General features: G+C 41.4%; 1 protein-coding gene across 1 annotated transcript; it reads right to left on the reverse strand.

Moving 5' to 3' along the window:
* Positions 1 to 16,530: 16,530 nt before the first annotated feature.
* On the reverse strand, positions 16,531 to 17,148 carry LOC136489180 (proline-rich receptor-like protein kinase PERK2). The gene has a single exon (XM_066485893.1). The coding sequence runs from the start codon at positions 17,146 to 17,148 to the stop codon at positions 16,531 to 16,533; it is 618 nt and encodes a 205-aa protein (XP_066341990.1).
* Positions 17,149 to 26,080: the final 8,932 nt, after the last annotated feature.

Raw genomic sequence — 26,080 nt, forward strand, 5'->3', positions numbered from 1 at the left:
AAGAGGTACGGGATGTTTTGATCCGTTGGATCAAAGACGAATGGCTCTGATTAGAGATGAGAGGGGGAGAGAGAAGAGGCGTCGGTTAGGAACAGTGCCGACACGGCGGCGCTGCCATGGCCGCAGCGAGAAAGCTCGCCGACGCATGCGGATCAAGGTCTACGGGCCACGATTCGATGAACCAGTAGCACAGGAAGTAAGCGGGGATGAGGGAGAGTCGATCTCGGGGCCTAGCGTGGCCGGGGGACGCGGTCGGCGGGGTGGTCGCCATGGCCGGCGACGCGAAGGTCCCTGGCGCACGCATATTGGGCCCTAGAGGTCCCCAATTGGCACGGGACAAGGACGGGGAGAAAGAGGGGAAGGCAACGAAGCTCACCACAGTGAAAATCGAAGACGAAGGTGGCTCGGGGACGGCGGACCGCGCGGAGGGACGGACGTCGGCGTTCTACATAGCCCGGTGAAGACGTGTGAGCGAAAACTGTGCGAGAAAGAAAAAGAAAGGGTCCGGTGGATTCGTAACGTCAACGCGGAGCTCGGTGGCGGCTTGGAGACGACGGCACAGCAGCGAACGGCAAACGCGGCTACGGTGGCGTCAGCGATTGCTGGTGATGGCGCTGGGATGCGGGGAAGAACAGGGAGGTAGAAGAGAAAGGAAAGGGGCAGGCGTGACCTCTTTATGGTGCTGGCGAGAGAGAGAGTACGGGAGTGGAGACGTGGGCGCGGGGGAAGTGGGACGGGGCAGTTGCCGCAGCAACGGTTCTGGCTGGCGCTGCTCTCGTTCGAATATGGCAGAAGGTGGAGGAAGGAGCTGACCAACGGACTGGGCCGGCCCAACAGAGGGAAACGGGAGGAGGGAAAAGGAGGTGGGCGAGCGGTCCGGCTCGACCAAAGCGAGCTGGGCCAGAAGGCTGAAAGGAAGGTAGGGGAAGAAAAGAAGAAAACCTTTTTCTTTTTATTTTCTAGAGTTTTAGCAAACCATTTTCAAATTGATTTTGAATCCAAAATCAAATTTGGTCAAAACCAATCATTACAAAAATAAATGTGCAGCAGCATGTATGCATAAAGAGGTTACTAACTTTATATTTGATTTTAATTCCATAAAATTTATTATTTCTCTAGGTTTAATGCTCACAAAATGCTTATTAAATCATTTTATCTATTTGAAAAAAAACAGAATTTTCAGGGTGTTACAGTTGGTTTTACTCTTCTTGTGTTTCATCACCATATTTGTTTTTCCTTTTATCAGATTTAATCCGCCTGCCTTTATTGATATTACGAAGCGATAGGTTAAACGCTCACGTGTTCCAAGTTTCAACTTTCGTCATACACTTCAATTGCACTGAACCATTGAATAGTAATTAAGCAACAATTTTATTAGTTGAAGTAGTAGAGTAGTTCAATGAACTTTCCATGAATATTTCAAATTGTTTAATTTCCACTACATGGGTTTATTGATTTTTGCTTTGAACCTCTAAACACCTCCTTCTTGGCTTGGAATTGGCTCGCCGCTGGACCAACACTTGTGGATTATGGGAACACAGCATTTTGCGCATGCTACGTGCCCACTGTTGCACTAAAGATTAACACAGAGTGCCTATTGCTGCACTAAAGCTTTTCTGATTTACGTGAGCAATCTTCCTATCTCATCATTTGCCGGGTCCAAGCCTTGATTATTAGGCTAACTGATGAATTCCTACACAAGAGCAAGTGTGACCTGCTAAGCTTCATAGAAAAATGCAGGGTCTAACTTGAATCACCATTTACTCCTAGTTGCCGAATAAGTCAATCTCGATAGTTAAATCAATCTTGTCAATTCCAATGATTCTTCTATCCACAAAATTTAGGGCATAGATGAGTGCAATATCTCGGGCCTATCCAATGCCTCTCCAAAAATAGTGAAACTATTTGCCTTTAATGCAAAAGTGATATGAGGGCTGTGCGAATTTGTACCCCAATTGCACCATGACATGGATGAGGTAAGACTTCTGGCAGACTAGAATTAGTGCGCATGAAGCTGTACTATACAGTACTAGAAGTCCTGCAGGCTAACACTATATTTTTCAGTCTTACAATCTTAGGTCCAAATTAAATGCTTTGAACCTGACTAAAGTAATAAATTGCCTCTTGTGCATGTCGAACTTAAATCCTTTACCTCGTCTCCTGTCATATGCTTGCACCTTAAAATAATTACAGTCTGGGAAGATGTACCCGGTATAAGCCTCAACCTATAGCTTAGGGCTTCTCTCATAGCATCACATGCTGCGTTTGTGTTCCTCTTATATACTCCCTCCATTTCAAATTGTAACTTGCTACCATCACTATCGGTCAGCCGAGAACGGTTGTGAAGGGGCAGTTGTAAAACCGTATTCTGTAGTAATGCTACCATCACTATCGGTCAGCCTTCTCCTTAATTGCATGTGCTAGTGGATTGTTAGGACAGCTTGCATGCATGTCTAGCGAGATAGAATGTTAGTGAGGTTTAGGATTAAAAGATACTAGAAGAATACATCACGCGTTGCTGCGGGGATCGCGAATGAGTTTTAGTGGATGGTGAGGTATGCTAACAGGGACATATAAAATACATGTTAGTGGATGATGTGACTTATTGATGTGGATTGCTTGCATGAATAGATGAGTACCATAATTCCATGAGCTAGTGGGCTGCTAATGTGGATGGCTTGTATGGGTTTAGAATTATAAGATAAGATATATAGATATAGATATATTGATAGAATTTAATGCTTGTGCGTGCTGCGTTTTCCTTGCAGAACATCATGTACAAACTTTTCTAGTAGAGGTGCATGAAAAATATACATACTGTATATAATAAGTTTTAATTCAAGTAAAGCGCATCTATAAAAATTTGTCAAAGGGTGGTCCCAATCGCTTGCTGAATATTAATTAGCACATAAATACGTGGATAGAAATGCTGACTTACAACGGTTCTAAGGTAGGACAAGCGGTATTTCTCCTGTACTTTGAGCTCACGGTCAATGATTTTGATGTTATCCAAAACTTTGCCAAAAATTAACTTTAGGTTATCTGGTAGGTCTTGAGCAGCCTTTTGATCCCAGCTTGACATAATTAAAGATGAATAATATTGTAAGTAAAAATCCAAATGAATGCTAGCTAACATAAGTAATGCTTTGGAAAAACTAATGTCTAAGCTCTTAATATAATGGGCCAAATGGACAAATAACCATATCTTAGATTTATTTATTTTATATTTTGGGCCCCCTTACTGTTACAAGATAATAATAGACTTCCATCTCTAGAAAATTGGAAACAAAGTGAACAATAAAAAAATTGAGAAAAATAGAAAACTAGTGTCATTTCTAGTGAGAACTGAATTAATAATATAAAAAGTCATTTGATTTGGTCATCTGAGAAATTTTGGAAAATTGAAGACGCAATGATATTTTGGTAATCTTAAAGACATTTCAATATTAGCTAGGGTAGATCCAAAATTTCCTTGGTGGTCTCTGTTGTGAAGTTCTTCACAAGGATTTCATGAATAGTCAAGGTAGACAACCACTCCATCATGAAGGTAGAACATGAATATATATAGTGGTGGCAATGAAAGAACATTGTGATTCATCACTTGGTTACAAAAAATGTTGTTATTTTTCCCCTGAAAAATAAGGACTGTCATATTTTATAAACAGTAACCTTTAAAAAGCTATACTGATTAATTAAATATTTTCAGCGCACACGACCTTTTTCATATTAACTTTCACAGGTTGAATTTGTACTTTTAAAAGAAGTAAACACCAGCTAGTAGCACAACTTTTAGTGTTGTCATTTAGGGAAGATGGTCTTGGAGCATGGCATATATCGATCGAGAGACATACCATTCTATGCATTTTGTAAATAGGTCGCATTCTTGTGAAGTTCCATAGATATCATAAACATCATATCACCCAAGATTACTATAGTTGCCATCACCATTGTCAATATTATTCGACCCCGTGAGTAGAATGGTTCAAAACATACTCCAGTCATCCAATAATAGTTCTCCACGATTCTATCGCGAGTGAATGAGAAATTTGCTTGAAGCTGTAGATCCTTCCACCACCTGTGTACATTTATGAACTCCTTTTTTTTACTACTAGAAGTTTGCAAAATAATGTATATGTTATTATAAACGGGTACTATTGTAGTAGTGCATGCTTCTTATAAGATTCAATAAGTTCATTTATATAATTTTGGGAGTTAATTTTTTTTTACTTACGCACCTTGTAAGGAGTTTAGCTCCTGCTGATAATAGTTTTGCATAAGATTGGAGTTTAACTTTGCAAGTCGGCCCTGTTCGCTTCTCTTATAATCTGTTTTTTTCGGCTTATTTTTTTCAGTCGGAACAGTATTTCTCTCACAACAAATTAGCCGGAACAGTGTTTCGGCTTGTTTTTTCAGCGAAGCGAACGGGGCCACCATTTTGTCTATCATGGTGTCTCTCTCGTATATTGATATATAGTTCTTGTGATCATATATTTGAACCCTCCGAGGGATTAGGATAGCAAGTGCACATATCACTTCATGAGCAAATGTCCCTTCTTGATTCAGATAAGGTAACATTGAATTTAGACATCCTGTGATGAAGGATATAGCTTCATCCAGTATTGTCTCCCCATGTGTCCTGAGATGCGCTGCATTATAAAGGCTAAGCATGCGCCTTGGTTCGTGCCATTCAAATCCCCCCTCTTCATCTTTAAATTTAGCAAACACATCTAGCACATGAAATAAAACTCCAGATTTTTAAATAGAAGAGAGCGTAAACTGAACAAAATCTCGCACTTGGCTACTGATATGATTGCGGTTGAAAGCATCTCAACTATAAAGGCGTATTAATGTACAAAACAAAAACTTAATGGTACACACACTACTATAGATTTTATTTTTGCAGCACGGTTTTCACCGCCGGTTTGGCTAGAACTAACAGTGATTATGTTTCACCACTATAGTTCCAAAGCCGCTGTGGGGCACTGTGGCTAGATAAATCAGCGGTGAAAATTGTTTTCACCACTGGGTTGGCGAATGATCTGATGGTGAAAACCGTGGTGGTTATCATTGCTGGACAATACAATTTGCCAGCGGTGAAAACAATTTTCACCATCATTTTTCGCCAACTATGCCACTCACTAACAAATAGGCAAAGAAAAAAAAATCACATCGGTTTGAATGTAGACAGGCGTAGTGGACCATTGAACAGGCGTAGAAATTGCTTGGACCTTTTTGAGCACCTTATTTTGTTGGTTATATTGTTTCCAATATATTGAGATGAATGTGATGGAGATCACATCTTTAATTTAATTGTTCTTTTCATTTTATAGGATATGTTTTAAAGAGTTGTTCAAGAGGCTCCCAAATTGTGAAGGTTGCACATCACTAGTATTATTACTCTAAGGTTGGTATCTTGCCACTCACAATTGTGAATGATGTAGATTCTTAGCGGGCATTTTTCATTAAATTGAATGGCATATATATTAGTACTACCCATGTCATACACATTGTGTTATTCACGGATGGATCATGGATTAATGTAGTTGGATCCTATGTATGACAACTTCGTAGAAGCCACTGATCCTCCTCTATTAAGCTCTTCGCTGGATCCGAGCACAACCACAACCATTGCTACTGTCCATTGAAGATCTGCCATTTTAGACCCGCCCCCGCCACCACCCATGGGAGAGTCACTGGTTATTGGAGATCCCTTGCTTGACAGGGGCGAAGCCACGTTGAAGTTACCTGGTGCACAGGCACCAGGGTAATTTTTTTTGCCATTCAACGCCTTATTTTCACCATATGTTTCAATAAAGTTGTGTAAGTTACTTAAGCAGTGCACCATGGTTCATTTGCTTGTAGCTTCGCCACTGTTGCCTGATGCCGTTGATTAGGAGACCCGCATCGCCACCTGTGAATGGTGACTCTAGTGTGGATGATCGTCGCGACCCTAGCATGAACTAGTCACACTCACTGCCGCCATGCTCTTTCTCAGATCTTCACATGGTTTGCCAAAGAACGCCGAAGACGGAGGAAAAGTGGGGACGCACGGTTGTGCTGGAGAGATGAGTGTCAAAGCACAAGCTAGTGGAAGGGGGTGCAGCTGTGCTAAAGAGAAGTTGGCAGTGATGAAAGGTCCTAATGGCTAGAGGAGGGGGATGAATAGCCTAATAAAAATTTCTACAACAACACTCAACAAAATGGTTAGACAATTATGAGGCGAAGCAAGTGTTGCGCTAGCCTACTCAAAATGCAAGCCACCTACCACAATTCTAGTTTAGATAGTACCTATTCACACAATAGCTATGACACTACCCTATGTTAGTGTGCTCTCAAAGGCTAACGAAAGAGCCACACTAACCAAGCAAGCAAGCTCTCACAACTAGCAACACTAAAGAGCTTGACAACTAATTTGCGGTAATATAAAGAGAGTGATCAAGAAGGTTATACCGCCGTGTAGATGAAAGAACCAATCAATCACAAGGATGAATAACAATGAAGACCAATCACCTCGGAATCAATGATGACCACAATGATTTTTACCGAGGTTCACTTGCTTGCCGGCAAGCTAGTCCTCGTTGTGGCGATTCACTCACTTGGAGGTTCACGCGCTAATTGGCTTCACACGCCAAACCCTCAATAGGGTGCCGCACAACCAACACAAGATGAGGATCACACAAGCCACGAGCAATCCACTAGAGTACCTTTTGGCTCTCCGCCGGGGAAAGGTCAAGAACCCCTCAAAATCACCACGATCGGAGCCGGAGACAATCACCAACCTCCGCTCAACGATCCTCGCTGCTCTAAGCCGTCTAGGTGGCGGCAACCACCAAGAGTAACAAGCGAAACCCACAGCAAAACATGAACACCAAGTGCCTCTAGATGCAATCACTCAAGCAATGCACTTGGATTCACTCCCAATCTCACAAAGATGATGAATCAATGATGGAGATGTGTGGGAGGGCTTTTGCTAAGCTCACAAGGTTGCTATGTCAATGAAAATGGCCAAAGGTATGAGCTTGAGCCGGCTATGGGGCTTAAATAGAAGCCCCCATGAAATAGAGCCGTTGTACCCCTTCACTGGGCACAACACGGGCTGTCCGGACGCTCCGGTCATATTGACCAGACGCTGGACCTCAGCGTCCGGTCGCCTGACGACAGCCACGTGTCCCGATCTCAACGGTCACTTGAGTTGACCGGACGCCGCGCTATAACTGACTGGACACTGAGCCACCAGCGTCCGGTCATTTCCAGTAAGGTTCCAGAACTAAATTTTCTTGACCGAACGCGTCCGGTCATGCTTGACCGGACACAGCCAGCGTCTGGTCACACAAAGTCTTCCTCTGTGCTACCATGTCAGCATGACTGGATGCACCCTTCCAGCGTCCTGTCACTTAGTGACCCAGCGTTCGGTCGTTTGACCGACGCCAGCGTCTTCGCTGTTACACCTGACCGGAGGCACCGGTCCAATCGAGGCCAGCGTCCGGTCACTTACAGTGACCTCCGTCTTTTCTGTCTAGGGCGCCGGTGGCACCGTCAGACTGTCCGTACTCTACGGGCGGACACTCTGTCGGTGGAGTTTCTTACCCTTGCACCTAAACTTCACCACCCTTGATCAAATGTGCCAACCACCAAGTGTATCACCTTGTGCACATGTGTTAGCATATTTTCACAAACATTTTCAAAGGTGTTAGCACTCCACTAGATCCTAAATGCATATGCAATGAGTTAGAGCATCTAGTGGCACTTTGATAACCGCATTCTAATACGAGTTTCACCCCTCTTAATAGTACGGCTATCGATCATAAATGTGATCACACTCACTAAGTGTCTTGACCACTAAAACAAATTGGCTCCTACAATTTATACCTTTGCCTTGAGCCTTTTGTTTTTCTCTTTCTTCTTTCCAAGTCCGAGCACTTGATCATCACCATGGCATTACCATCATCATGTTATGATCTTTATTTGCTTCACCACTTGGAGTGTGCTACCTATATCATGATCACTTGATAAACTAGGTTAGCACTTAGGGTTTCATCAATTCACCAAAACCAAACTAGAGCTTTCAATCTCCCCCTTTTTGGTAATTGATGACAACTCTTTCACAAAGATATGAATTGAAATTCAATTGAATTCATGTTGCTTGTCCAAGCATATTTACCATGTGTAAAAAGATATGGACAAGTTTCATGAACCCCATGTGGTAGCAATTGCTCCCCCTACATATGTGTTAAGAGTTTGGATTGTAGCTTGCACATATGCTTAGATAGGAAATATAGGAGTCAATGTCTACCAAATGATGCTAAGGTATAAAAGATGGACCTTTGAAGCGTGATACTAATCGGAGTGCACCATTATACCATTCTTAGCACCATGGTTAGCTCTATACCACTTGGAAACATACTTTGAAAAGATACCACTTGTAAAAACTTACTTGGAAATGAAAGTTATCTAGTGATTTCATTTCATCATTCAATCTTACAACTAGCATACATCACACAAACATGGATATTTTAAAATTTAGAACTTATGCCATGCAAGCTAACATATGAAATGCACATTCAAATGCACCATACAAGTTCATGAGCTTGCTCCCCCTACTTGTGTGCTCAAAGTTAATTTGATCCCTTTCCTTTGTCATATTCCTCCCCCTATGTCAAATTCTCCCCCTTTGTTGTCTTTTCACCATCTTAGTACACTTCTTTCTCCTCATGTACTAATATCTTCGTTATCTCTCCCCCTATCACTTATATCTTTGTTTCTCTCCTCCTTTGTCATCAATGACCACAAAGACTTAAAAAAATAGATAGTACCACTTGTAGGGTCAAGATTATCAATGTTAATCAATGGGGTGAGGATCATTTTCCCAAATTTGGTCCAATCTAGATCATTTACCAAAGATATTTAACTCGGTTTGATCCAAGGACAAGCTTCTTCACACCTCCAAATAAGGGTTATCTTGTACCATGTTGAGTTAAACACTTAGAGTTCATTTTCTAGATTAAACACTCGGTTTACAAGCCCATAAACATGTCATATGCTATCACTAGATCAAGTCAAGCATAGAAGCAATAGTGATACCATATAATCATTAAATTCTTTTGATTTTCATGAATGAGCCTAATAAAATGGAGAGATGACTAGATGCACTAAACATGTCCTTAGCAAGGATGTATGTCATGCAAATCAACTTTTACCTTGGATTGCTCGAAGGAGAGGCATGTCATATAAGTGGGGGGGTGCATCAACACATATTTGAGAAATCCAATATGTTCAACTCATTCCTTAGCTTGTAAAACCTTTTCTCATCCAATGGCTTGGTGAATATATCGGCAAGTTGATCTTCGGTGCCTACACTCTCAATACAAATGTCCCCCTTTTGTTGGTGATCTCTTATGAAATGGTGGCGGACATCAATGTGCTTTGTTCTTGCATGTTGAACCGGATTGTTGGTTAGCTTAATTGCACTCTCATTGTCACATAGCAATGGCACTTTCTTGAACTTGATTCCAAAGTCATTCAAGGTGGCCTTCATCCAAAGAATTTGTGCACAACAACTACCGGCGGATATGTATTCGGCTTCGGCGGTTGATAATGCATCACTATTTTGCTTCTTTGATGACCATGAAACAAGTGATCTTCCCAAGAATTGACATGTGCCCGAGGTGCTCTTTCTTTCAACCTTGCAACCCGCATAATCTGAGTCAGAGTAACCAACTAGCTCAAACTTTGTTCCTTTGGGATACCACAAACCAATATTTTGTGTAAGCTTCAAGTGCCTCAATATTCTCTTTGTAGCCTTCAAATGACTTTCTCTTGGTGAGGCTTGAAATCTTGCACACATGCATACACTAAACATGACATCCGGCCTTGATGCGGTCACATAGAGTAGGCTTCCAATCATAGACCAATACAATTTTTGATCCACCATATTTCCACTTGCATCACTATCCAAGTTGTCATTTGTTCCCTTGGTGTGCTAATGGCTTTACTATCATTCATGTCAAACTTCTTGATCATGTCCTTGATATACTTGCCTTGACTCACAAATGTACCATTCTTCAATTGCTTGATTTGAAGACCAAGGAAGTAACTCAACTCTCCAATCATGGATATCTCAAACTCATTAGCCATCATCTTTCCAAACTCATCCCAAAAGTCTTGATTGGTTGATCCAAATATGATGTCATCAACATAGATTTGCAACACAAATAAATCTTTTCCAATCTTCTTGATGAAGAGAGTGGTGTCAACTTTGCCCATCATGAACCCTTTAGAGAGTAGGAAGTCCCTCAATCTCTCATACCATGCTCTAGGTGCTTGCTTCAAACCATACAATGCCTTCTTCAACTTATACACATGGTCGGGCTTCTTATCATCTTCAAAACCGGGAGGTTGCTCAACATATACTTCTTCATTGATGTAACCATTGAGAAATGCACTCTTTATAACCATTTGATAGAGTTTGATGCTGTGGGCACAAGCATAGGCTAGCAAGATTCTAATTGCTTCCAATCTAGCAATTGGGGCATATGTTTCTCCAAAGTCAAGACCTTCAACTTATGTGTAGCCTTGTGCTACCAATCTTGCTTTGTTCCTTACTACTATCCCATCTTGATCTTGCTTGTTTCTAAAGACCCATTTAGTTCCAATCACATTGTGTCCCTTTGGTCTTTCTACCAACTCCCATACTTGATTTCTTGTGAAGTTATTCAATTCTTCATGCATAGCATTTACCCAATCAACATCATTTAATGCATCATCTATCTTCTTTGGTTCAATGGATGACACAAATGAGAAGTGCTCACAAAATGATGCCAATCTTGATCTTGTTTGTACACCTCTAGAAATATCACCAATGATAATGTCCAATGGATGATCCCTTGCAACATTGGTTGGTTGGAGGATTGGAACTTGATTGCTTGTATTTGCTTGATCATTGGGTTGAGATGATGTACTAGCCACTTGATTTTATTCATTGTCATCAGAGCCACTTGCACTAACTTGATTTGTAGCATCTTGCACATTTGAGTTAGAGAGCACTTGCACTTGATCATCTTCATCATCATTCACTTGCCTAGGCCTTAATTCACCAATATCCATGTTCTTCATAGCATTTGAAAGTTGAATGCCTCTAACATCTTCCAAGTTCTCATTCTCTACTTGTGAACCCTTGGTTTCATCGAATTCAACATCATGAACTTCCTCAAGAGTACCACTATCCAAATTCCAAACTCTATATGCTTTGCTTGTAGTGGAATAACCAAATAGGAATCCTTCATCACATTTCTTGTCAAACTTATCCAATCTTGTGCCTTTCTTCAAGATATAGCATTTACAACCAAAGACCCGAAAATATGCAATGTTGGGCTTTCTACCATTCAAGAGCTCATATGGTGTCTTCTCTTTCAATCGGTGACAATAGAGATGGTTGCTACAATAGCAAGCCGTGTTGATAGCTTTGGCCCAAAAAGATTGACTCACATTGTACTTACTAAGCATAGACCTTGCCATATCAATGAGTGTCCTATTCTTCCTTTCAACAAGGCCATTTGATTGAGGTGTGTACTTAGCCGAGAATTGATGTCTAATTCCAAATTCATCACACAACTCATCAATTCTAGTGTTCTTGAACTCACTACCATTGTCATTTATAACTCTCTTGATGGTTGTTTCAAACTCATTATGAATGCCCTTGACAAATAATTTGAATGTTACAAACATATCACTTTTATCCACTAGAAAGAATACCCAAGTATATCTAGTATAATCATCCACAATCACAAAGCCATATTTGTTTCCACCGATACTAGTGTATTGTGTTGGCCCAAACAAATCCATGTGCAATAACTCAAATGCTTTGCTAGTGCTCATCATGCTTTTCTTAGGATGGGTGTTTCCAACTTGTTTGCCGGCTTGACAAGAGCTACAAAGTTTATCCTTCTCAAACACAACATCTTTTAAGCCTCTAACCAAGTCATGCTTAACCAATTTATTCAATTGTTTCATTCCAACATGACCAAGCCTTGTATGTCAAAACCAACCCATGCTAGACTTAGTGAACAAGCATGTAGATAATCTAGCTTCACTAGTATTGAAATCAACTAAGTATAGATTCTCATATCTAAAGCCTTTGAAGATCAAGTTAGAGCCATCTACACTTATGATCTCTATATCATCTACCCTAGATATGCATTTGAATCCAAGATCACACAATTGAGTCATGAATAGTAAATTAAAGTTTAAGCTCTCTACTAGCAACACATTGGATATGCTCATGTCATTGGATATTGCAATCTTACCAAGCCCTTTGACCTTGCCTTTGCCATTGTCACCAAATGTGATACTATCATAACCATTATTGCCATTGGTGTTGATTGAGTTAAACATTCTTGCATCTCCGATCATGTGTTGAGTGCACCCACTATCAAGAACCCAATGCCTTCCTCCGGCTTTGTAATTGACCTATAAAAGAAGATCAATTCCTTTTAGGTACCCAAACTTGCTTGGGTCCTTGAATGTTAGTCACTAAGCTCTTTGGTACCCAAATGGCTTTCTTCTTTGAGCCCATCCATGGTTTACCAATAAACTTAGCCTTTACACCATTTGCACCCTTGGTAAGTACATAGAAAGAATCAAGCTTAATGGAGGATACATTAGCTTGTGATTTCTTGTTCATGCACTTTTGCTCTACATGACCAACTTGCTTGCAAGTAGTGCAAAACCGACCATTGTTCTTCACAAAAATAGTCTTATGAGGAGCAAAGACCGCCTTGCCTTTCTTGGGGGTATATCCCAATCCCTCTTTGTAGAGAGAAGCTCTTTGGCTACCCAAGCACATAAGCAAGCGGTCCTCACCAACATAAGCTTTAGCTAAGGCGTGAGTGAGCTTATTGACCTCCTTCTTGAGGTTCTCATTCTCAACCACTAGTGAGGCATCACAAGTGAGTCCATCACTACTAGATGAGGTAGAAGTGGAAGTGCTACAAGAAGGGTTAGTAGGAGCAACAATGATAGGCATAGATAATGATTCATCAATTATATCACAAGTTAAGCCTACATTGCAAGTTTCAACATGCTTCGTTTTATTTTGGTCATCAAGCTAAGATGAATGAGCCTTTTCAAGCTTTTTGTGAGCTTTGTCAAGCTTCTCATTGGCTTCCTCTAGCCTCCCATGAGATGTATTGAGCTCATCAAAGGCTTGCTTAAGGTCCTTTAGTTCCTTACGCAAGCTTTTGCATTCTCTTCTCTTGATGTCAAAGTGTTCTCTAGCATCTTCTAGCATGTCAAATAATTCATCTTTAGTAGGTTCATCATCATCACTATCACTATTATTTTCATCTTCATGTTCATTTTCATCATCATGTTCTTCATCACTTTCATCATCATAAGATTGTACCTTAGTGGCCTTAGCCATGAAGCATGATGAAGAGTCAAAGAGAGAAGGCTTCTCATTGATAGCAATGCTTGTAGGAACCTTCTTCTTGGTGGTCTTGTTATCATCACTATCATCATCATCATCACTTGAGGAAGCATCACTATCCCAAGTGACTACATATGAACCACCCTTCTTCTTCTTGAATGCCATCTTGTCCTTCTTTTCTTTCTTTCCCTTCTTGTCCTTCTTCTTATTCTTCTTGTTGTCATCATCATTGTCGCTATTGTATGGGCATTGAGCAACAAAATGATCTTTGCTTCCACACTTGAAGCACCTTCTTGACTCTTCTTTGTTCTTGGATGAAGACTTCTTCCTCCTAGCATGATATCTCTTCTTCATCATGAACTTACCAAATCTCTTGACAAAGAGAGCCATCTTCTCATCATCATCATTATCCCATGAATCATCTTCTTCACTTGATGTTTCTTGCTTGGCTTTGCCCTTGGATGATGTGGCCTTGAATGCCACGCTCTTCTTCTTGTCATCTTTCTTCTCTCTCTTTTCTTCCTTCTCATCATCATCTCTATAAGCATCATCGGTCATGATATCTCCCAAGATTTGGTTTGGTGTCATTGTGTCCAACCTGGTCCTTACTAGCAAGGCGACCAACATACCAAATCTTGTAGGTAAACATCTCAAGAACTTATTAGAGAAATCCTTGTCCTCTATCTTCACACCAAGTGCTTTGAGATCATTAACAATCACCTCCATCCGATGAAACATGTCCGGCACACTCTCATCCTCCTTCATCTTGAAGCTTGCAAACTTCTTTTTGAGAATATATGCCTTTGCACCCTTCACGGCTTGAGTGCCCTTAAATGATTCCTTCAATTTCTTCCAAGCGTCATGAACTCTCTCAATGTTCTTGATTTGCTCAAAGGTTCTCTCATCCAAAGCATCATGGATGGCACTAAGAGCAATGTCATTGTTTTGGAGAAGTATTTCTTCAGCGGCGGTGGGAGCATCTTCATCTTCAATCTCAATTTTTATTTCTACCACCTTCTAAATCTTCCTATTGATTGACTTGATATATGTTGTCATCTTAGCCTTCCAATAGGGATAATTTGAGCCATCAAATTGGGGTAGCTTCTTGGTGTTGTTGATTTGAGTCATTTTTGCACCAAAGGTTGTTAAGCCTCAAATCATGGTGACCTCGGCTCTGATACCACTTGAAAGGTCCTAATGGCTAGAGGGCGGGGGGTGAATAGCCTAATAAAAATTTCTACAACAACACTTAACAAAATGGTTAGACAATTATGAGGCAAAGCAAGTGTTGCGCTAGCCTACTCAAAATGCAAGCCACCTACCATAATTCTAGTTTAGATAGTATCTATTCACATAATAGCTATGACACTACCCTATGTTAGTGTGCTCTCAAAGGCTAACGAAAGAGCCACACTAACCAAGCAAGCAAGCTCTCACAACTAGCTACACTAAAGAGCTTGACAACTAGTTTGCGGTAATGTAAAGAGAGTGATCAAGAAGGTTATACCGCCATGTAGATGAAAGAACCAATCAATCACAAGGATGAATAACAATAAAGACCGATCACCTCGGAATCAATGATGAACACAATGATTTTTACCGAGGTTCACTTGCTTGCCGGCAAGCTAGTCCTCGTTGTGGCGATTCACTCACTTGAAGGTTCACGCGCTAATTGGCTTCACACGCCAAACCCTCAATAGGGTGCCGCACAACCAACACAAGATGAGGATCACACAAGCCACGAGCAATCCACTAGAGTACCTTTTGGCTCTCCGTCGGGGAAAGGTCAAGAACCCCTCACAATCACCATGATTGGAGCCAGAGACAATCACCAACCTCCGCTCAACGATCCTCGCTGCTCCAAGCCGTCTAGGTGGCGGCAACCACCAAGAGTAACAAGCGAAATCTGCAGCAAAACACGAACACCAAGTGCCTCTAGATGCAATCACTCAAGCAATGCACTTGGATTCACTCCCAATCTCACAAAGATGATGAATCAATGATGGAGATGAGTGGGAGGGCTTTTGCTAAGCTCACAAGGTTGCTATGTTAATGAAAATGGCCAAAGGTATGAGCTTAAGCCAGCTATGGGGCTTAAATAGAAGCCCCCATGAAATAGAGCCATTGTACCCCTTCACTGGGCACAACACGGGCTGTCCGGACTTCACCACCAAGTGTATCACCTTGATCAAATGTGCCAACCACCAAGTGTTTCACCTTGTGCACATGTGTTAGCATATTTTCACAAACATTTTCAAGGGTGTTAGCACTCCACTAGATCCTAAATGCATATGCAATGAGTTAGAGCATCTAGTGGCACTTTGATAACCGCATTCCGATACGAGTTTCACCCCTCTTAATAGTATGGCTATCGATCATAAATGTGATCACACTCACTAAGTGTCTTGACCACTAAAACAAAATGGCTCCTACAATTTATACCTTTGCCTTGAGCCTTTTGTTTTTCTCTTTCTTCTTTCCAAGTCCGAGCACTTGATCATCACCATGGCATTACCATCATCATGTTATGATCTTTATTTGCTTCACCACTTGGAGTGTGCTACCTATATCATGATCACTTGATAAACTAGGTTAGCACTTAGGGTTTCATCAATTCACCAAAACCAAATAGAGCTTTCAAGTGAGCGGGTGAAACACAGAAGTGTGGTGCCTGTTAGGGTTGCGACGCCGGATCCAGCAGCTTTGCCGAGTGCCGAGGGCACTCGGCGAAGACCCAAAAATACTCGGCAAAGGGTTTGCCGAGTGTTACACTTGGCAAACGACACTCGGCAAACCCTTTAACGGCAAACCCTAGTTTACCGCGTGCTTTTTGTCGAACACTCGGCAAAGACGTTGCCGTGTGAAAAAAAAAACACTCGGCAAACTTTTTTTCAAAAATAAAATAAAAAAGGCACACCGCCATCCACGCCCGCACCACCAGCACCGCCGCCGCCATCCACGCCCGTCGCCACCATCGACGCCTTGGGTGCGCCGGCCACCACCACCACCACCACCACCACAGCCACCACCACCACCACCACCACAGCCGTCGGCCGACCGGGAGAAGAAGAATGGGAGGGGAGGGGCCGCCGCCATGGAGCCCGCCGTCAGATCCACGGATCCACCGCCACCGGGATCCAACCCACCGGATCTGCCGCCGGATCCATGCCGTGGTGGCTCCATCCCCCCGGATCCACGATGCCACCCGCCGATGGAACCATGGAGGGAGGAGAGGAGGGCAGATCTGCACCGCCACCCGTAGCTGCTGCTGCTCCGCATCGCCGAGAGGGGCCGAGCCGCCCTGCGCCATCGCCGGGAAGAAGAAGGGGAGGGGAGGGGCCGGATCCGGTGGCCGCCGGCGGGGAAGAAGAAGGGGAGGGGCTAGATCCGGCGGCCGCCGGCGGGGAAGAAGAAGGGGAGGGAGGGGAGGGGCCGGATCCGGTGGCCGCCGGCGGGGAAGAAGAAGGGGAGGGGGGGGAGGGGCCAGATTCGGCAGCCGCCAGCGGGGAAGAAGGGGGGGGGCGGCCGCCAGCGGGGAAGAAGAAGGGGAGTGGCCGGATCCAGAAGCCGTCGGCGGGGAAGAAGAAGTGGAGGGGCTGGCCACCGGCGGGGAAGAAGAAGGGGAGGGAGGGCAGGGGCCGGATCCGGTGCGGCAGGAGGAGGGGAGGGGAGGGAGGGGCCGGATCCGACGCGGCGGGAGGAGGGGAGGGAGGGGGCGGCGGCATAGGAGGGGATCTCGCCGGAGCTGGGACGGGTGCGGGAGGAGGGGCAGGCCGCCGGCGGGGAAGAAGAAGGGGAGGGAAAGGATGGGCCGGATCCGGCGTGGCGGGAGGAGGGGAGGGAGGGAGGGAGGGGGCGGCGGCAGAGGAGAGGATCTCATCGGGGGGGTGCGGGGGGAGGGGGGCGGGTGCGGGAGACTGGGGATGGGAGGGGCGGGCGGGACGAGGGGGGCTGGGGCAGGTGTGGGATTTTATTGGGAGGGGAGGGGCGGATTTTTTTTCTATATTTTTTTACTTTGCCGAGTGTTGATTTTAAGACACTCGGCGAACCTTCCTTTGCCGAGTGTTTTTTCCATAACACTCGGTAAACCCTCTATTTGCCGAGTGTTTTTTTTGCCAAATGTTTTTAGGATAGCACTCGACCCTATTTGCCGAGTGTTTTTTTGCCAAGTGTTTTTATGATAGCACTCGACAAAGAATTTGTTTGTCGAATGTCCGATCAAATACACTCGGCAAAGAATATGACACTCGGCAAGCCTTCGATTCCGGTAGTGGCTGGCCAGTTAGGGGGTAGGTGTTTTTATGGGCTTTTGGGCCGATACTTATTTACTGAGATGCGATGCTTTTAGTTGTCCGTAGCTGAGTTTCAGAGACAGGCCATTTCTATGTTAGCCTTAGATGATTTTAAGAGACAGAGGTGTTTTGTGACAGCCTGTGTTAACAGAAGAGAGAGTCTCCTGAAATCAATTTTATTGCAGTGTATAAATAATATTTGGTCTACTGACAAAATGGCGATGAAACAAATAATATTTTATTTGCAGGAGACATAATCAGTAATATTTAATTATTTTTTGGTCATGTTGGTGTGATGAGAGAATAACTCTTACCTGCTGAGACTTGGTGACAACGACCACGGAGAAGATAGAACTACAAAGAAACCGTACGAAGATCACAGTCACCGACATCAGCATCAATAATTTGTGCTAGCACAGTGTTGATCTCCTCTTCCAAAAGATAATCCAAGCAAAGGCGCTCCAATGCATAGATCAGATGGACCCTCTGAAATAGGCTACAAGTACTTGGACTTGATAGCAGTTTGGCCACATCTTCCTTAAGTTTTTGCGCTCGTTCTTCCATGAATTTCTAAGCAAAAAAAATCAGCTTAGAAAAATTACAAGGTATTAGCTGAGTGGGGAGGCCATTATTGTTCCCTCCATTTCTTTCTATAGGATTAATTACAATATATTTAAAAGGTCAAACTGCATGCGCTTCAATGAACAAAATAGTCAAAATAATGTTTATTCACTACCAGAAACAGTAGATATGCCGAGTGCCGGATGGTTTGCCGAGTGCATTCCTTCAAGCACTCGGCAAACAATATATTTACCGAGTGCTTACAGATAAACACTTGGCAAAATAATTGCACTCGGCAAAAAAACTTATTTGCCGAGTGCAGGAAATAAAGCATTCGGCAAACAACAACATGACACTCGACAAAGAATAGACACTCGGCAAAAGACCGCCACGTGTGACGGCCGTCAACCGGGGTGCCGGCGGTTAGAACTTTGCCGAGTGTCCATTAGTGACACTCGGCAAAGACAATCTTTGCCGAGTGTTTTTATCTGGCACTCGGCAAATAGTTTCGTTTGCCGAGTGTTTTATTTTGGCACTCGGCAAATTTAAAAAGTTTTTTTTCACTTCTGGCCTTGAAATTTTTTCTACTCTCTACATATAACATGTGGTACTCCATGTTAAGATTTGGTATATTTCTGGATCCGTTTGCTATATTTAATTAATTTATTGCTTTTCAAGGAATTTTTTGGTATAAGTCAAATTTGAACTGCAAGTGATTCAAATAATAGAATAAAATGAGTAGAAAAATGATATTCATGTTATTGAGTCCGATGTGAGGCCTTACCCAGGACATGAAAAGAAATTTTGAACATCTTGTTCAGGAAACACGACCACGAACGTGAATGGTTTTTAAATTCTAAAAAAAACAAACGAAGTCTGAAAATCATGAGATTTGTCAAGATCTCGTGATATCATACGTGGTGGCCGTGGTAAAAAAATTGAGAAGGTGTCAGATAATCTGTCACGTACAATGTTTACAAACCGAAGTATCTCAGAAGAAGAATCGTAGCGTTGAGAAGGATTCGGTAAGATTTGGAGTCAAAGTGACAGTCGAATTGGGGTTTGACTTCAAAGCTTTTTGTATAGGCAATAGAGAACATAGATTGATTCATGTGTATTTTTGGTAAATTTTTAGATCCGTTTGATAATTTTAATTTATTAAGTGTAATTATAGAATTTAATTGATATACATTGAATTTGAGCTACAACTGCATGAAATAATAAGTGGAATTAATAGGACAATACTTCATAGATCTAAAAGGACTACAATTTTTTAGCAATTGATGCTATATTTTAAAACATCTATTGCCAAAGAATACTTACATAGGTTTTTCTAAATCTTAATATATGTACTACCTCTATCCCAAAAAGAATACAAGTCTCTCTTCAATGTTTAGGGTGCGTAATAAGTATCACTATATTGATTATGGAATATATTTTCATAATAAATATATTTGAAGATATAAATGTTGATACTAGGTTTTATAAAACTATTCAAAGTTTAGGATTGTTTGACTTCTTGGGAAGTGAGATTTATATTCTTTTTTGATGGATGAAGTTTCATGTAAAAATAAACGGATGTACTAATATCTTCTTCTTTTTCACCACGGTCGAAACCGAATTTCATTACTAAATGCAACAAAATTATACAGTTTTGTGATACGCATGGTAAACGACATAAAAAGCAACGCTAAAGCGATCTCTCCTAGACACCCAGGGCCCAGGAAGAGAGGCAACCTAAGCTACCAGAACGTAAATAGGGACTAACAGCTACGATCTGTTACAGTTTAGCAGCACTGCAACTTCTATTAACCCCCTCCATTACAAGCTTTTTTTTTCCAGAAAAGGAAATATGGTGGGAACCTATATGATCAACACATATACACACGAGTGCTTTCGGCGGCAATATTTTGTCTCATATGCATGCATGTATGCTCATAATTATCCTTCTAGACAGGAAATTGCTAAAAGAAGTGTATATTTTAAAACAAAGGAAGAATATGTACTCAGCTCCGTTTGAATTTATAGGTTATATACATAACTTTATATCTAGACATATCGTATATATCTGGTGTATAGCAAAAGCTATTTACCAAGAAAAATCAAAATGACCTGCAATTTGTAACAGATCGAGAGTGGTACATGTTATTGTTATTAGCTGCAGTAATTAAGTACATATTGATGAACAAACCAGTTGCAGGGGCGTTGAGGGGCTGCTGTATTCAAGGAAGAAGTCTCCCCACACAGCAGGGTTCTCGCTCGAGTGGCGTCGGCCCTTATCGTCGTCGAATGAGGGCGTGTTTAGATCTAAAATTTTGGGGGTTTGGGCTACTGTAGCATTTTCGTTTGTATTTGATAATTAGTGTCTAATTATGGACTAATTTGGATCAAAAGTTTCGTCTTGCGATTTCTCACTTAACTGTGTAATTAGTTTTTTTTTCGTCTATATTTAGTACTCCATGCATGTGCCGCAAGATTTGATATGACGGGTACTGCGTAAAAATTTTTGGGAACTAAACGGAGCCTGAGTGCTGCTGTTGGCTGCCATGGCCGGCATAGGACCATAGAAGCCTAATTTTTTACTATTTGACTTTTTTTCTAAAAAAAATTATATTTGGTCCTCTGGGAGATTTAAATTTATCTTTGGACCCTGGGGTCGACGCCATGAGTTCTGATGCTGAGGTAACATGTCTCGGCGCCACAGATCTTGACACCGAGGTGTTTGGCCGTGCACTACAAAAAATCCTAAGTGACGTTGACGTGACCGATACCTCGACGCAAGAGCACATGACGTCAAGATCGACGCCACGTATCTTGGCGCGAACCTCGGATATACAGCGACCGATGCATTGTCAAATCCAAGCCGGGGACGAGGCGAGGCTGAGCCCCGCTGGACAGTGGAGATGGCGTGCATGTGAAGGTGCATGCACCTGGCGGTCGGGCCCTCGTTCTTGCGGCCAGAGATGGCGGTGCTGTACTAGTTTCTAGCTGTACTGGTCTTCTCTTTTCTGCGTGACCAACATCAGATACAGTCACTCTCCCTCCCTGTCAATCAGTCAGTCAGTGAGGCAGCCTGCTGGACTTAGGAGCTGTTTAGTTCCCAAAATTTTTTACATAGTATCCGTCACATCGAATCTTGCGGTATATACATGAAGTACTAAATGTAAACAAAAAAAACTAATTGCACAGTTGGATGAGAAATCGCGAGATGAAACTTTCAAACCTAATTAGTCCATAATTAGACACTAATTACCAAATACAAACAAACGGACTACGGTATCCAAAACCAAAAATTTTTGGCTTCTAAACGGGGCCTTATATCTGATGCTGGTATTCGAAGGTCCAGTAGGCAGTAGCCATGAGCCTGCTGGACTGTACTAGTTGCTAGCTGTATCTGATGTCGGTATCCGAAGGTCCAGTAGCATGAGCATGCTACTACATCAAGAGATGCAGTTGCCTGCACTAGTGGTGATGGTGAATTGCAAAGCGGTTGCCACTCTCCCCTTCAACCCAGAGCACTGGACTTCGGCACTCCTGAATCGACAAAGAAGAGGGCCTTCACATTGTTCCAGGAGGAGGCCCTTGATGCAAGGAAAAGCCCGGAAGCTCAGATGAACAGCTGCAAATTTTGGGAAATTCTTCTGTAGGTCTAGTTGTGGTCAAGCTCATTATTGATCATTTGGAAATGCGGTTGTACATAATTTAGTATTACAGAACCACCCTCCTTTTTACTTTGTAATAATGTTTTTTCAACTGAGCTCGGTCTGACAGAATTGAAGAAATATTTCAGTCAATCTCTATAAGGCCTCGTTTAGATGCTGAAAAAATTTCAAACCGATGAATAGTACTACTTTCGTCTTATTTGACAAATATTGTTCAATCGTGGACCAACTAGGCTCAAAAGATTCATCTCGTGATTTCTAACTAAACTATGTAATTAGTTATTTTTTTACCTACATTTAATACTCCATGCAAGCGGCTAAAAATTGATGTGATGGAGAGAGAGTGAAAAAACTTGAAATTTTGGTGGCATCTAAACAAGGCCTAAATTCAAAGGGCATCTTCAGTTAAAGCACAGAGCACTGTGCTTTGAACTCTGGATCTGCATGAGCTCTATCTTAGAAAATATATTCCTCTCATGTTTACCTCTTACTAAATAAACTTGAACTGATCTGACTCAGTACAGATAAGGATCTTTGGTTTGATCTATGTGATTATGTAGTTGCAACTGTAGTAAGTACAAGTTTTAGATATTTGTTTGATCAATGCAGTTTAGGCATTAAGTAAACTGCTGCTTTTTTAATAAAAAATAATGTTATCTCATCTTGATATAATCAGAGAACACACCCCTGCTCTTGCTTAATCCAGTTACATCTATTTTAGTACTCAATATTCGTTCACAAAGCAGGTGCTTTGTATAAATCTCCACTGTAGGTACGTACACACCTCTGTTCAGAGCAGCAGTAGCAACTTCTCCAGCAGGCGGAAGCACTGTAGCAGCAGCGACACGTCAAAATCAAGCACCAGCTCAGGCAGAGGCAGGGGCCAGCCGGACCATTGTTCTCTGAAGTTTGAAGTCTAAACCAAGCATGGCTAATGGTCAGTAGAAGTACTCATTATTCAGAGTTCAAAATAAACTTCAATTCGTTCTCAAATTAGCTACTTGTTTAGTTGCTGCATCATACTTGACTCCCCACTGCAAAAATGAAACTAAGTACTCCATGTTCAGCCACTAATCTATTGCTCATCACAATTAGTTTTCAGTTTTGACATTTTCTTGCCAGATTATTTTTCTGTCTATTGGTAGCGGTAGTATCAGGATGTTGTATTATTCCCCTCTAATAAGCATCAGCAGCTGCTACAATTCCTTCCTGTGATCAGTTCTCAGAATTCTGATTAACAACTTGGCAACTGAAGACTATAGGTTTTTACTTAGAAACTCATATATACTGTACGGTCACCTAAAAAATTCCCCTTTAACCTTTGCAGATTCTGTGCTCCGCTCGATTTCTTCCTACCTGAACTTGCTTGGTGTTTGTACGGTCACCAAAAAATTTCCCTTTAACCTTTGCCCCTTGATTTCGTTTTCTGTGTGTATGGGTTGATTTGCCTTACTCAAGAGGCTCCTGTTCTGCCAATACAATCTGAGCATGTTTGTATGCGTTGTGCTACTGCTGTGATCTTCTCAACATATATAACCATAAGCCAGTGCTGCTGATTTAATTTTATCCTGAGCATATGTCATTGCAGATGATGTAGCCATTCCAATTTTACCATATGCCAATGCCTGCGAGGTACGATGCCTATGCTGCTGATTGATTTATTTTATCCCCAGCATATGCTATTGTTGATGAAGTAGCCATTTCAATTTTACCATATGATAGTGCCTACGAGGTGCATCCAATAAACCTGAGCATATTTCCATGCCATTGTTATTTTGTATTTTTTGCTGACTATATTTCGGTGCCAATGATGCTGCAAACAAGTGTCTTTTTTTTCTTCTCAAATATGGTATATGAGAACAGCCATGATTATTACTCTTTTATCATCGTTTCATTCTCATCTGATCTGCATTTGAAGTGAGGCCTCAGCATATGTTATGGCTAATACTCGGTCTTTTATGATATTGCTATTCCAAGTTTATTGAATTGATGCAATTGGCATATGGAGTGACACAAACCATTACATAAATATTGTCCTTTATGTTATTCTTAGTAAACTGAGGCACTTGGCATATGCAATGATGACCTACTTTTCTGAGCCTACAATCCAATCTTATTTCCTGCACTTGACTGCTAACTGGAAAAAATGTTGCTGTCCGGGCTTTATGTTTTTCTTCAACTGTGTTATACTGTGCTCTTATCCTCCAAAAAAAAACTTGTTTCTGGTATCTTGTGATGTAACCAATCCCCTACTTTTAGTCCCCTGGTTCCTTTTCTATATTGCCAAGTGAATGCATTATTAGAAATTAACAAATATAACTTGGAAGTTCTGACTAACAACAAAGAATTTACAATCTATAGATTTAGCATGAGACATGGTACTCCCAATCAAGTTAGCCTAAGCTGTTTCATTCGGTTGTAAATGTTACATGTGTAACATTAATTTTTTAGTGTACCACATTGAACTTTACGACTTAGATGGCGTCAGATATGATTGCAGCCAAGTGGCCTTCTAAAATAAGTTCACATGCACTTAAATCATGTGCTAATGTTAATTGTATATTACATACATACCAATTCAATGATTCATATTGTCTCTGCTTTTTTTTGTTTGGGGGGGGGGGGGGGGGGATCAAATCAGTGCATGTGAGAGTAAACTAAGCTATGACTGTATTTGTGCACTGCCATACTATGGCAGTATGTTTAGATAATGAAAATATGATTTATGGTCCTTATGTTTTCAGTACAATATCTAACATAGATACAAGTTGCATATGTCATTGATCTGTTACCTTGTACAATAAATAGATTCAACCAAGCTCAAACTCTGAATACTGCAAATTGGGATTTATTTTCCGAGTTCACATGCAATTCCTACTTATTTCACCAAGAACTGAAGTCATTTCTACATTTATTTTCCCAGTCAAGTGTTCATATAAAAAAATAGTGCTCTCTCAGTTAATGGACAGTTCGTCTAACTATGCTGCCTTACTATGTTCCGTGTAAATTATATATCTATCCATCTGAATGATCCTTAGTGTTTGATATAGTAAATTGTCCTCTGACATTTTTCTGTCAATGTGTTTTCCAATCCAAACAGAGCAACTTTTTCTGTAACTTAGATACGTGTATAGTGCCATGGAGCCAACATAGCTTATTGTTGTCTTCCTACATGCAGATTCCCAATTTCAGCTTACACTAGGCTATTTTCAGTGCAAGATAAAAATGAAAGGTATTTTCTTGTTTAGCCTTTTGCATACAATAAAAATATTTCTAATTTGTGGGCAGAATGAGCATTACTATCATTACTGATCAGTGCTGTGACAGTTTGGTGTGCAATTTAAAAAATTCATTACTTCTTAGCCTGATATAGATAAGCAGTGAAAAACAATTGGTTTGATATTAAAAGTAGTCTAGCTAGGTTTTTGAAGCTGCATATGTGCGATTTCAGGGTCTTATTATAGCAAACTGCAGGTCATGTATTACATTGGGTGACCTTACTGATCTGTTAGGCTGAGAAACTAAAGCATCCTACAGTTGGTTAAACAACTTTATATATTATTAATATTTAATAGTCCCATACCTCATCAACATACTTGCTGACTATTGCACATGTTCCTTTGGTTTGTGCATGCTATTTCCCCCAAATGTTCTAGAAATTGCACAAGTAGGTCTAGAAATTGATTTGACAAGCAAGCAACGGGATTGTCTTTGTTGCATTTTAGTTATACCTGATACCTCTTGTTAAAAATAGATCAGGAAGACATACAGAATGACAACTTCCTCGAAAAAAACTATTCCAGGACGAAATTGGTGCTGCAAAGGTAATCGGTTAGAATGTGCTTATTCGACCTCTTTTACCGTCTCTATTCTATTTTGCAGTTGCATGTTCCTCATATTTGACAGTTTGCATCATAGTGACATCTATCTTTTTTTTATTACTGATGATACAGGATCACAGATGTTAGCAAGTTTGTGGATGATTTGCATCATATTTGACAGTTTGCATCATAGTTAGCAAGTTTGTGGATGATTTGCCACTCAAAGCTGATTTTGGTGCTAGTCTATCTCTTTTGGATACAGGTAGCTGATACTGTAGACTTATCATTGATGAATCATTGATTCATGTTTGTAATGGCTGA

The sequence above is a fragment of the Miscanthus floridulus genome, chromosome 10 (genome assembly GCF_019320115.1).
Source record: "Miscanthus floridulus cultivar M001 chromosome 10, ASM1932011v1, whole genome shotgun sequence".
Classification (NCBI taxonomy): domain Eukaryota; kingdom Viridiplantae; phylum Streptophyta; class Magnoliopsida; order Poales; family Poaceae; genus Miscanthus; species Miscanthus floridulus.

Coding starts and splice junctions, on each gene's coding strand:
- LOC136489180 (XM_066485893.1), bottom strand. CDS start 17,148: ATGCCGCCGCCCCCTCCCTCCCCTCCTCCCGCCGCGTCGGATCCGGCC.